The sequence below is a fragment of the Melospiza melodia genome, chromosome 6 (genome assembly GCF_035770615.1).
Source record: "Melospiza melodia melodia isolate bMelMel2 chromosome 6, bMelMel2.pri, whole genome shotgun sequence".
Lineage (NCBI taxonomy): Eukaryota > Metazoa > Chordata > Aves > Passeriformes > Passerellidae > Melospiza > Melospiza melodia.
Genome location: NC_086199.1, coordinates 68,788,556 through 68,802,778, shown reverse-complemented (window position 1 = coordinate 68,802,778; position 14,223 = coordinate 68,788,556). Strand labels below are relative to the sequence as shown.

Here is a 14,223-nt window from a genome sequence, read left to right as displayed (position 1 = left end):
CTCTTCTAGATGATAAAGGGTTCTCCACCCCCAAAACCTCCTTTTCTAAGGAAGATAAACTCTGGTAATCACCTAGCTAATTAACAGCAGCCTTCTTCTTCAGAGACTGTTTTTAAATAGCTCTTTGGAAGTGCAGCTGGACTTGCAGATCACAGTAGTTCACCTTTGTGAACACCATCTTCACTTACCCCACCACCTTTCTCTGCTTCACTGACTCCTCCTCTCATGTCAAATCTCAGCAGAAAACATCTCTTTTCTCCCCTATTTTTGTCACTTGATTTCTCTCACTCCCTTAGCTGTTAATAACTTAACCCCATTGAGTGTTTGGGAACTGGTTTGAGTGTAAAACTATGCAAGAGAAAGCTGCACTGAACATTATCTGTAAAGCAAACAGATAAAGTGTATCTTTTGTCTCATTTTACACACACAGAGAGGCCACAGCCATAAGGACTGGTGCAGTAATCATCACAGAATCTTGCTTGGTAAGCTTCGAAGAAATTTAAATTGGCTAAGTGTGCATTTGCCATCACATGCCCTGAAAGTAATATATTTCACAAGAAAGAGAAAAGCAAATCTGATCTTGGCTTTAAATTGCTACTGTGAAGTATTCTTCCCACCATGGGATCAACGAAAGACCACCTCTGTACATCCATATAGCTCACCCTAACTCAGAGGTGGCAGCTAAATTGGCCACAAGTAGCTTCCAAGTCAGACAAGCTACCTCCACAATATACAGCAACGCCAAAACAATGGTGTATTTTTTCTCTCTGAGGAGAGAACAAACCACAAGAACTCGCAGATCAAGTTTGACTTCTGCATAGAGCCATCTCCAGCTTTGCTGGGATCTGACGTTCTTCATTCCTTCTCATTTAAGCCCTTTCTGTCAATCATTCTGACAGAGTGGGAAGCTGGTGCTACAAACAAGGAGACAAGCTCAAGAAAGATAGAAGTTTGTTGCCCTTCAAGTCTTTTCTCACAAAACACTGCCAGATGCCACAGAAGTCTAGAATAACCACTGTGACCTTATCTTGCAAGATAACATGACCTTACATGTCCCGTGGCTCCCATGGGAGTGGAAGGTACCAATGCTTTGCCCAGAAGCAAGCTGTAAGCAGGAGGACAATCCCAGGACTTGCAGCAAGCCTGGGCAGTTTCTTGTACCTTTTACCAGTTTCCCACAGAGAAGGAGGGAGGTAGGAGCCATCAGCTGGGAGCTGCTTGCCCAGCCCCTGCTCCCCAGGGACCGTGTTCTGTCTCTGTCACAAAGGAATTCTCTACAAACTCCCAGCAGCAGAGCTGTAAGGACCACCAGACACCACATACTGCAATATGTTTATAGGTGTTTCCATAAGAGCATGGTCTAAAAGCCTAAACTGGAATGGGGTACTCATTCTATGTGCAGAGTGCCATCTCTCCGCCACTGCCTTCAGATCTGAGGCAAAGACAAAAGACCACCAGGTCATAAATAGAAGAAAGCCCTCTCACTACCTCCTCCCAAGGCCATCCTACCATACAAATACCACACTCTCTTGCTGTGAGCTTCCTAAGTTTTGATTCTTTTCTATCAAAAATGAATACCATTAGAATAATATACTGCTTTAAGAAAATCATCATTATACATGGCCCTTCTTTGCTCCTGCCACATTTCTCTCACGCTCAGTACAGCAAATGTGCTGCATGTTCTCTTGCTACTGGCAGAGGCAAAACAAGCAAAACAAATATTAACAGTCACTGGTGACCACCCCTGCCAGCCAATGTTTTTTCACAGCCATCATTCCAAGAAGGATGGACCTACTTCAGTCAGGCTCTCCTTTGCATACTTGTGAACATGAAAAAAAGTCCACAGACCTTTGCTGTTTAGAGAAAGAAATGAGACTGTGGTTACTACTACTGTAACAGAAGTTTACCACTAGCCCAGGGCAGGGATGATGGCCAGGTAACAATATCCATTGCAGAAGAATAGAGAAAGGCTACATCATATGAAGCTCTGGAGACAAGGACAAATCCAAGCAGGGCAATAAGTGGGGTGGGACTTGCTTAGGGCTAGTCGGGGGAATATCTTACAAGCAACATTGGTAGGAGTCTGGTGAGCAGCAGAACACGGAAGATCAAGAATTAATATGATTAGAAGATTCATAAGAGATTTTTTGCACTGCAGAGCAAGCATCAGCTCTGTCTGGAAAACAGGCATTTTCAACAATTAATATTAAACCCATATTATATTGAAAAAGGAAAATAGTTGCTTTTAATTGCAGTGTGACTTTTATGATAAAACTTCTCTCTGATGGAATGTGCAGCTAGTTTGGCTGCAAGAGAGTCAGGAAGACTTTAAAAAACTCTAAAAACTTCAGGGATAACTGAGTCACCATAAACTCCCCATCCTGCACCAGCCAGGTTAGTTGACATTCCCTGACGTGCTGGCAGTTCTGCAGACAGGCTAGTAATGAACAAGGTTTGTTGATATGTTTGAAACAGCCACTCTACAGACAAATCAGCCACTGTCTAACACTCTGCTCCAGCTGTGTATAACCCCATTGGGGTCCAGAGATTGCCCACCATCAGATACTTACGTTTTCTCTGAATATAAAAGCCAGGATTGCAGCTGAAAGCTCCGCCAGGAAGATTAGCAAAATAAACATGAAGAACTGGAAAAGAGAAGATAAAAACCACAAACATAGCATTAACAGTCTGCAATAGGTAGTAGGAATACAGAGTTTTGCTGATCACCAATAGATGGAAAAAATAACTGAGGAAACTTGTTTTTCCCCCCTGACAATTAAGAAACTGTATGAGAGAGTCACTTGAAGCAGACATTCCCTCTCTGACCTCATCACAGGACATGGGAGCTTGTGACACTTTTGCCTGGTTCTAATGAGTAAAAGTGTGTAAGGTTACAGAACCCAGAGCATCCCCTGATAAACCTGCACCAGGTTAAAACAGTAAAGCCTGCTTTGATGGAAAAGTTATATAAATTGAGGACATGCTCACAGAGGTTAAGATGTCCAGACACAAGTATAGGTATCACATGTCAATGCACACACACACCCCTGATTACAATACAAACAACACAGTTTTACTGTAATATAATCACAGCTTCTCTTGTGTGGAAGGAGGAAGTGGAACATACCCTCAAATATTTATACCTATGACCTAAAATGGACTGTTTTCATTTCAGGACAAAATTAGCCTTGGTTAATATCCTCCCCACGCAATGGGGTTGCACTGAGTGAAGTACTAACCACACAGGACCTCTACAGAAAGTTGATAACACGCCACAATAATTTAATTTGGTTATGCAAGTATCATCCCTGTCTTGTATGGTATCCAAAGTGTGCATATTCACATCCTTAAGATAGGACATGCTGCAGACTTGACAGAAAGCACAGCCTGCCCATCAAAAGATAGTAAAAAGGAAACAGGCCTCCAGGTTGGAGTAAAACTCTTCACACTTATGTAATCATAATTTTACAAAAAGGGAAGGAAAGCAAAACAGAGAGGCACATGGCTGTCCAATCTAAGCTGGAACTATATTTCATTCTGTTGCCTTTGCAACCTTCTGCTGCTCCAGTCTAAAAGTTTGGTTTTCAGTCTTGCCTAAGGCACCTTGTTTAGGTGAGGTTACCAAGCGTGGGTGATCCACTGTACCTTCACCCCCCACCCCAGAGAAGTAAATCAGATGCACTTCAGGGGTTTCATCCCCAGAGACTGACAGGCTGCTGGGAGGCCGCTGTTCCTGGGACCACCTCGTCTACCCAGAACACTCAGGTACTCGGGAGTGTCTCCAGCCCAGGAAGAGTGATGGGACTCTTGTGGGCTTCCACTTCAGATTCTGCCTGCTCTTGTGGCCAGTTCTCATTGACACTGATGCCTTGAGCTAATTTGATGCTGCTTCAATCATTACAAACCAGTAAAAAGAACCAACAGGGATGTGCCATTTAACATCCTTAAAACAATGAATGCTGATGCTGAGGAATAGCTATAGGAACAGAGAAGTAAGTGGATAGATTCATACTCTCTCCCGAAATGGCATTTATTCTTATAGAGAAAATCATGGACTTGAGTAACTATAAGTCTGAACTAGGTGGACAATTTTAACATTCTTATTGCCATAAAGAGAAATTACCATTTGAATCAGCCTGCCTAAAATTCAAACAGGCCGACAATTTGCTCACAGACTTTGAGATTATTTTACAGAACTGAATAAATGTTAAGACATTAACTCAGATTTAGGCATTGTGTGAGAAAGGCAAAAGTGAGCGGAGAACCCTGTAAGACCACATCATGTAGAGGGTAATAAACTTGGTATATGTTACCAGTGAAGATAGATGAAGCAACAAGTAAAAATAAACACAAGAGAAGTCTGGATTTGTGTGTGTGAGAGAGAGAAGTTTATAGAAGGTCTTTCTGAAACAGAAAACAGGCAGACAGGGCCAGAAGTACTATTGTGATCCCCAAGCAATTATTTATAAACACTGTCTGAAAGGCTGTGCATTGTGCACTTCAATAGTGGAGAAAGAATTCAAACTATATGCTTGGAATAGGCAAAATGTTGTTTTGTTGTCAATTATCAGAGCTTTAAGTGATTTTTCCCGACTGGAAAAGCACATGCACCACCCTATTACATTTGTCTTCCTGCTTTTGCAGCAGAAAAAAAAGAAAAGGAGCCTGGGCTCAAATGAAAAAAGAAGAAAAGTCAGATGAGCATGGATTTTTGGGTTTTAACAGCATGCTGTTGCTTGATTTTACTGAACTAGTTAACTCTCTAATTTATTCTTAATGCTGGAGTTTTCTGTGTGGCTTCTTTTTTTCCCTGCTCAGAGACTGTTTTAATTTCACCACAGGAGGGCAAAGAACAAGTGATGAGAATGAACGACGCTTTGCAAATTCACATCATCATCCATCAAGGGATCTCAGCATAGTCACTAAGGTCTAAGGTGGTGATCAAGTGATTAATCCCATCACCCTGCTAATTGCATTTCATTTACTGATTACTGGGAGGCACATGTTCACCCAAGCTCCAGCACAGGTCTGTGCAGAAGTGGAAGCAGTCATTCCCAGATTATCTGTGATAAGCTTCATTATCATTCCCAAACTGATTTACACTCATATTGTGCACTCTGCATTACAGATTTGTAAGTTACAGTAGGAAAAAACTCACAAGCAGCCATTAGGGTTGATGAGAAAAAGATGGATCATCAGTGTTTCAGAACTTACTCCCATTCTGCATTTGAAGGGTCAAAATCTGCTTAACGTGTTTTCCTTCCAAAAATTAAATTGATTACTGATATGTGAGAGCACAAAGGAGCCAGCTGGTTAATGCCTGGGACACAATAACCTCACATTTAAATTCAGACTTGATTCTTGACATTTGAACATGGGTACTCCCCACATCCAAAGTGAACATCCTAAGAAATGGAATCTCTCATACTGCTCAAAAATTTTGCCTCAGCTCCAAGTGATGGTTACAGGAGTTTTCACAGAAGTGGTCTATCAGAAGTTTCCACAAATTAATGCTTTGTGTTTATTTTTCATAACTCATCCTATGTTCCAGTTTCAGAACTGCTGTTCCAAAAAAGCATCAACTGTCTTTAACTCAAAGGACCTGGACCTGCATTCTCATGCTGAGAAATTGGAGGGGCTACTACATCCATTTTACAGGAGTGCAAAACAGGATGTCTGCATTTGAAACTAAGCCAAATGAAGCTAACACGGGCTCTTCTTTTAACAGAGCTGAATTCAGTCCCTTGGTACACAATGTTGTACATTCAGTAGTACTTTGGATTCTGATTTTTACAGTGTTGTTTTGCAGTCAGAGGACCTTCAGTACAAGTCATTCAATGTATGATTTGCAGGCCACTGTTTGTTCCTTTTTGTTTTTGTGAGTCAGGTCCAAATGCCAGGAAATCCTCACAGCCTTGTGCTTAATGCAACATGTTAGGTTCCATAGTGATGGGGTTACTTTTCACCAAAATACAAGCAAGCTTAATGAAAAATAAAAGTCCTTGCAAACACTGAAACCAGAACCTAGGAAACATGAATCTCTCTTGTCCCCTCTATCTTCTGTTTACATTTGGCCTAAAAGCTTCAGGCATGCATTATGCATCACTGAAATCTCACTCAAGCAGCTCTCTGGCTCATCAATTCTTTAACAACTTTGTAAGTGGACTTGATTTGATCTAGCAACTTCTCCCCAGGCACCACACCCACAAAGACTTGCACTCTCTGTTTTGCAAGTGTTCCCAGTCCCTCTGGCATACAGTCATGAATCTTTTGCCTATCCAGTGTCTAAAACTTACTCCTATCAGACTTTGCGTTTCACAGATCTTTTAAGATTGGCTCATTTTAACATCAGCTGCTGTGGCCCCAAAAAAGAAGTTAGAAACATATTTCTTCTCCCAGGTCCTCATCCAAGTGCTTCACACTGCTGAACATGAGATGGCTGGCTGTTTAGCTAAGTTGGTGTTGATACAAAAAGCCCTTGAAAATCTGACGGATCAAAATAGAACAGCAATTCCTTATCCAGTAATTACTTTTAGAGTTTCTCCTAGTCTGGGGCATTACTTCCAGCTCATATTTTTCTCACATTTCATTCAAAATAAAATAATAATGAAGGTAAATAAATAAAGTAGCAGGGCTCAGAACAACCTCTAGGAGTAAGAAAAGTAATAACCACAAAATTGAGTGTACTGGAGTATAACTAAAATACATGGAGAAACATTCAAACCTGTAAAAGCTGGTATATCAGGAAAGAACATGGCCCAGAGCTCCATTTTTCCAGCCAGGTCACCAGTCTGTGTGCAGCAGACTGAAAATATTACTCTCCCCTTCACTTACAGCAACATTTCTCATCAAACTTCACTTTCAGTTTCTTAATCTGACAAGGACAGGCTTTGAAATAACTTCAGGCTCATTGGGCCTCATCCTTTCCATTTTATTAGGTTCCTTTGAGCTGATCTCCACAGGCTTCACAGGTGATACATTTGTTTTTCTGATTTACTTCTGAGATGAATCACTAGAAATCAAACCCAGAGCAGCTTCCCCAAAAGGGCTCTCATTTGCAGGCTATGAACTCAAGGCATATGGGAGCCAAGGGCCAGAGAGAATTTATCTCAGTGAAGACACACATCTCTAGGAAAGGATGGGTTTGCAGTCAAGAAAGAGGACTTTCCTGTCCTGTTTAAAGTTAGAGACAGGCCTTTTTTTGAACCATGAAGCAGCTGTGCAAGACACAAGCCTAAAGATACAGTAAGACCGAGATTTTAAAAAAGAAAAAAACCAAACCAAAACCCACAACAAAGCCAAAGTGCCACCAGACCCCTTGGGAGAAACAAAAGACCACATTTTACAAAGAAAAAAAGAACCACACCAAAAGAAAAAAAAAAGGAAAAGGAAAAGAAAAAGAAAACTAATGGTCTTTGTTTTTCAATACATAACTGGCAATGCTTTCCAGCAGGAGATAGTGGCTGAAAATCCTTCAGCATCAGAACTTGGGAGGAGTGGGGGGCAAGGGCAGAAGTGGCTTATTTTAGCTCTTTGTGACTATTGATGACCACTACAGGCTGAAATTTAATCCTGTTATTCAAGGGAAAATTTGTCCAAAGGTATCAAATCTGGTTCATTTTAGGAGTAGAGCAGGCTGTATCAGGGAGTGACCAGCTATTGAGAACAGCAATGACAGCAATGACTGCTGTGATGCAGTTCTGGGCTGGGCATTTCTGCTGGCATGGGGGGTTCCCTTGCACAGGGGCTGTGGCCCAGTGTTCCCTCCTTTGTTGTGAACCAGTGGGTTTTGAGTAGCCAAGAAAGGATCATTTTTGGTCACTTTATAGATGTTGAAAAAGACCAAACAACCAAATGAGGTCAATTAGAATGAAAGCTTAGAAGGATTAAAATGCATTCCCAGACTGGGCTCAAATCTATATAGGTGAAAAAGCAAATTATCTGTATTAGAAGCAGTGTGTAAAAGTATCCTAAGCCTACTTATCGTCTGAAGGAATAATGGCTTCAACAGCAGACACCCATTCCTGTGCTTATCCCAGCATCATCTATCCAGTCACCCCTACGAAGCACCAAGAGGCCAACAGACACTGCAAGGGCACTTACAAAGAGCAGGAGGCATTTGTTCTCACGGATGGCACCACAGCAGCCCAGGAAGCCCAGCAGGAAGAGCATGGCTCCCATGGCCAGCATGATGTACGCTCCCGTGAAGAGCAGGGGGTTGGCTGCCACTATCTCTCGAAAACCTGTGGGATCCACAATGACCCAGATTCCGAGTCCCAGCAGGCATGCTCCTCCCAGCTGTCACAGCACGAGGACAGGAGAGAGAGGGAGACAGGTCAACACAAAACAACCGCTGCAGAAAAACTGGATTCATTGCTGTCTTTTGATCAAAGATGTTGATTTGGGGAGTTTGTGTTTCTGCTGTGCAGGTGACTTCTGACATGCTCCTCTTAGTATCTCTTGCTCAATAAATGAATCATTTGCAGCAAAAGCACCTTTCTTTCTTGACATGTCACTCTACCAACTGTTTACTCCCTCTGTACTGCTGAAAGACAGTCTTGGTCTGCTGCCACATCTGTGGAGGACAGTGAAGGGGTTCACATGAACCATACCTGCCACAGAGGCCAGGGTGGCTGGGCACTCCCACCCTTCCTTTCAAAAACAAAACCAGCTAAGAATGACTCCATATGTGGTAGGGAAATTACTGCTCCTGAGTGAAAACCTCAGCAGGGCACCCAGGACTAGAAAACAATTTATTCTGCCATTCAAGGATGAACTATGTGCATCATTAGTTACAGCTTTCCCTGTGGTTTCCCCTGTCAAGGACAGCAATAACTCAGACAACAGTGACCACTGTGCTGCCTTGCTGAATGTTTGGGCATCTTTGGATGCTGCAAAACACTCAGTGATTGCTAGTGCACAACAGAGGGGATATTCTGTATTGCGGCATCTTTACCACACTATAGCCTATCCTGCTGGGCAACAGCAGGCTGCTGGAAATGGGGATCCAGAAAAGAAAGTGAATTCCAAATACTTACAAATATAAAGAAATTGAAAAGAAACATCAGGTATTTCATGCAGCTCAGACAGTCTCCCTCCATGGTCTTCGGGGTCCTTTGTCCAATTCCTCCTGCAAAACAACAGCACTTTCTTAGCACGCTCATTTTTATTGGAATGACACAATCCTATCTCCAATCTATTTGTATTTGCCCCAAGGCCCTGTGGAGTTCATTATAGAGAAGAGCTCTTTTCTTACCTGAAGGGGGAACACAGCACAGGCTAGTAAGAGATAATGATTGCTGCCTGGTGCCTTTGCGTTCTTTAAGGTCGGAAGGCGAACACAGAAGTGAAGGAGAAGGTTGCAGGAGACCAAAGGTCTAGCTTTACTTGCAGACTGAGATACTGGGGAAAACATATGCCTCTACACATGAAGATTTTTTTTCCCCCACTCCTTAAAGCTTGTCAAGTTTGAGAATCACTGGATGTACCTGTCCATTTCACACTGAGAAAAGGTCATATTGAAACAGGAGCCAGAACAAGCTGTGCCCAGTTAGAAGACACACAAAGACATTTGGGACAGCTTTCTCCATACAATCTCCCTCTACAGAATGAACACCACACTAACATGAACAGCTTCAGGGAAGCTTGTAGACACTTGGGCTTGGAATGACAGCAGTGCAAGGACATGGCAGGGACCAAGGAGGACATCCATACATGGTTACTCAGCCTGGGCACAGCACCTGCTTGCCATGCAGTGAGAGATGTTCCTGTGCCAGGGAGATCCTGCTGCTCTGTGCTCCACCCTGCACAGGTCCTTTGCAAGAAGAACACATGGATCAATGTTGGAAAGCTTTTGAGGCCAGGAAAAATTGCTAAGGAATCTTAACCAGTTCTGAAACTCAGTGTCTGATTTAGACAACAAACTCCTTGGCCAGTGCTTCTGTTGGAAGAGCAGCAATAAATCCTGACCAGGTGAGGCTACACTGGAGGAAAGTTCCTGCTTGCATTCATTTATGCAATGAGGTGACTGTGTGTCCAAACATGCCAGTACATCACTAAGTACCCTAGAGGGACAGACAAATAAATACATTAAATAGTAAAACTTCCACTGAAACAACGCAGTCATGGCACTGTGCACAGATGGAGCCATACATTTGCAAACACAGAGACACAGGTTTGCTTGGCTCCCCAGAGGAGCCTTCCCAAAGCCCACATGCTTCTTAATGCATCTCATTCCCTTTCTCCACTGCAAATACCATTCCCTAACAGACATGTATCTAATGATATGCTATGGTAGCAAAGTCCATTTAATTCACTTAAAATAAAAAACTGAAATTATTCAAGATCTTTTCCAGGCCAGAAATAAAACTGCCTTTCACTCCATTGTTTTTGTTAAACCACAAAATCTGTGAGTGCTCTAGAGCCTCACGAGATGCTTTCCTCTGTGACCATAGGCTCTGCTCTGCTTTAGCCAAAGAGCAGAGATAATCCGTGGCACGCAGAGCTCCCAGCACGGAGCTGCCTGAGGTAAGAGCCAGATTTTTGTTACACAGTGTGTGTTGGATATACTGCTTTAACTTGATTATAATCAAATCTATTCCTTCTTTGTAAAAAAGCTGAAAGGCTGAGACACAAATGGTGTTTCACAGGAGCTCACGTGGGCTGTTTTCCCTCTGCAGCTGCCTGTACCTGGGGCAGAACAGCAGTGTGTCTCCGCTGGCTGGGTACTGCCCAGGGAACTCTCTTTGCTACAGGAATTGCTTCTGGACAAACACAAACCTGAATCTAAACCTGAGAGTGAGGACAATGTTTTTTCTTTATAAAGTTTATTTTCTTATACGCCTGGTACATAATTGTTCTGCCCAGAGAAATTCGAGGACAAGATGGTGACTACAGGAGATGGGGTGGGACACAGAGCTCAGATGTATGCCTGCAGGAAATGACCACAGCTCCCTGACACTGTTTAAAGCCATGTCTGCAAATCTGACAGAGAAAAGGGGTTCTTCAAGTCCAGAAGGCTAAGGAGCTGGGCAGGGAATTCTTCAGTTTTGTGGGAAAAGTGAGCCTTCAGCTCCACTATGACTTGGACACTTGGGAGGGATATGAAAATACAGACAACTCACTAGGGTACTGGGATTTCAAGAGTCCCACAATTAGTGTCACATAGATGTTCCCATCACCACACTAAAAATTCATGCTCCAGTGAAACATAGAACGGCTAAATCTTGGTAAACTAGCCAAAATCTTAAAGTAAACTCAGAAATTTCAAAGTCCTGCTGCCTTAAGCACCCACCTGTGTGATCCATAGTATAGTAGACTTTGTTAAAAAAATAAAAAAACAGTAAACAAAATCCAAAACAGTTTAGCCTTATTGTGACACTATGAAAATTCACACACCCCACTACCGTCACCCACAAAGCAGCAGTTTCTAAGCCTAACACTGTCTTGCTGCTTTGTAGTGTTGATAAATCAGGTTCCTGCCTTACTTTCCTTTCCATGTCTGGGACAGCTTCCTCTGTAAGGTGAGCAAGCTCCCTTGGGACTGCTCTGATTTACATGAGCTGAATACAGGTCGACTTTTATTTACAAAGACAAACATAGGCTATGATTGTTTGCATCTCTCCTGCCTGCCCATCCACTCAGTATGTTAAAGTGTTTTCCAGGCATAAGAAGGGAAGGGAGATTTTAAATCCAATGAGCAATCAGATCCTGGAAACTTCACTGTCCAGAAAAACCAGTCGGTCACAAAAACCTGGGAGTAGCATGAACACATGCACACTCAGCTTTGACAAACAAGGGCTCCCTTCTTGTTTGCTTGGGAAAGAGATTGTCCCCAGCAGTGGTACTGGGCTCAGATTTGTAACACCTGAACCCACTACACTTCTCACAGCCAAGCAATAACTAAGTGCAACCTTACTCATTATGCTGTGCTTCAGATCAAGACCACACTCACTGAGGCTTTCAGATTCCAAACTTCTTCCACTCAGGATGAGCGAATGGAGCACAGAGGCTATACTGTGAGGTCTGGGCTGGTAAAGCCAACAACAAACCATATCAGTTTCCACATCAGAGGAACTCAATGCAAGCCTCCAATTAGCTTTGCTAATTAGCTGAAGGCACCTGGAATCCCAGTTGACAGGCTCCATGGCTAAAATAACTGACATTAAAGGACAGTCCTGACTCACAGAGATGGGTTTTCGTTCTACTTTTCTTTTTAAGCCATACACACAAAGAGAAAATTATCTGAGTTACTCCTACTACACACTGATACAAGTGTGATAAGAACTGAATGCCTATGTGCTAATCTACCTTTTAAAAATACCTTTACCCCCCTCCTTCAGGCCCCAGATCTGTGAGATATTAAGTTCTTCTCTGCAGGAGACATTTAAAGCTAAGCAAACACGAACAGTCAGAACTGCAGAAGACAGAGGCTGACAGATGCTCTCCCTGGCTTGTCCCATCTCAGACCTGTGAGACACATGAGATGCATTTGTTTTTGTCTGAAATGTAGCTATAAATGTTCAGCTTTTTCTAAGGCACATTATTCTACATTTCTCTCTCCCCTGTATCCCCCATTAATTTTATCTTGGAAAGGGATGGGGAGGCTAAAAGTCCCCAGCAGTGTAGCCAGGAAACAGAGCCCAGCTGCTGTAATCAGTTAGGAATAAAGTCGAGTTTTTAAAGCAATGCATTTTTTTTGTTCTCCAGCCACTTCCTTCCTTTTGTCATTTGCTTTGCATGCCTTGCAGCTGCCTTGAACTTCACATTTCTAAAGGCAGCTGCCCAACCATACCCCTCCAAAAGGCCTCCAATTTTTCTCTTTGCTGCCACTGACATTTCCCTCAACTCCCATATTCCTTTAACACTGAATTGAAACCCATGGATTCACTTAGATTGCCTCTTTACAATTGCCTTGAAGAAGGAATCACTGAAAAACTTAGGTTGGACAGGATCTCTGGGTTTCACTGAGTACAAGTACCCACTGCCTCCAGCCTGGGCCAGTTCCAAATCTGATCCAACTTCAAAGTTAGAGCATGCTGCTTAGAGTCACATTAGTTAAATTATTAATATCTCCAAGGACTGAGTCTCCCCATCTCCCTGGACACCTCTTACAATGTTTGATGACTTTCCTTGGTAAAAAGACTATTCAAAACAGCTGCCCAAGGTGTGTCTGAGTTACCTGGTGGCAAATGGAACAAGAGCATCTCATGGATGTGCCAGTCTGTCAGAACTCTCAGGAGCACCTTATCTTCACCAGTCTCAAACCTCACCCCAAACCTCAATTTTCCTTGCCCATCCCTAACAGGCCACTGCAGACAATTTGTGTTTCAGTACAGAAATTCAGAAAGATTGACTGATTGCTCATCAGTCTCCCCATCTCAAATACTTGATAGAAAACACAGAATAACTGAGATTGAGAGAGATGTATACAGGTTCTCTTGCCCTCATGCAAATCACCTTTTCAGTCACTGCTTTTCTATCACATGATCTGTGAATATCTTCTCTCAGCATAAATATCTCTTTGCTGTCAACATGCATGAAGAACTTGTCCACTGAACCGATGCTGAACTGTTGCTTCTTCTAAAATGTCAGAATCAGTTCTGCAGTACTTTCTACAGAACATTAGCCATTAGCCTGTGGCTTGAGCAGGAAATTATGCCAACTCACATCTACGTTTGTAGCCATTCACAATGCACCAACTAAAAGCAGATGTGTTTGAAGTTCTCCAGAATCAGTACCAGGTACCTTTAAAGGTATTAGAAAATATGGACTAGAATCTCTTTCAAGTAAATATATTGATTTCTAGAGGCTGTCCCAGATAAGGCGTCACTGGAAAAATCCCTGAAGCTCTATGCTACACCAGTGGCAAAGGATCACCACCACTTGGCATGGCTCCATGGTGTCCCCTCCCCAGCAGCATGGCATCACAACCCTTTGCCTTGCAGGCATGGAGACTTGCCTCAGCACGCTTGCCTTCCTTCCCAAATACACCTCTCATAAGAGAATTTCTGGGTTCACTACCCGCAAGCAATATTCAGCTCCGGTGGGATCTCCTAAGAGAACATACCTAACAGGAAGAGCCTTCCAGAAAATCCTCTCAGAGCATTATTTTCTCACAGTCTGCTCCTCTAAATGCAACAGAGATTAGGGGCAGTTTCATAAGGAGTTTCATAAGGAAGAATGACTTTCTGCAGTATCCCACTGGTGACACGGTGGCAGATG

General features: G+C 42.8%; 1 protein-coding gene across 7 annotated transcripts in view; it reads right to left on the bottom strand.

Annotated features, from left to right (window-relative positions):
• TSPAN18 (tetraspanin 18) overlaps window positions 1–14,223 on the bottom strand; it is a 121,113-nt gene that overhangs the window by 11,982 nt on the left and 94,908 nt on the right. For all 7 annotated transcript variants that reach the window (XM_063158843.1, XM_063158840.1, XM_063158839.1 and 4 more), the window contains 3 exons: window positions 9,039–9,130; window positions 8,104–8,298; window positions 2,571–2,645 (listed from right to left, as the gene is read on the bottom strand). In XM_063158843.1, coding sequence (XP_063014913.1) covers window positions 2,571–2,645; window positions 8,104–8,298; window positions 9,039–9,101 — 333 coding nt within the window. In that variant the 5' untranslated portion in view covers window positions 9,102–9,130. The remainder of the gene's footprint in view (window positions 1–2,570; window positions 2,646–8,103; window positions 8,299–9,038; window positions 9,131–14,223) is intronic.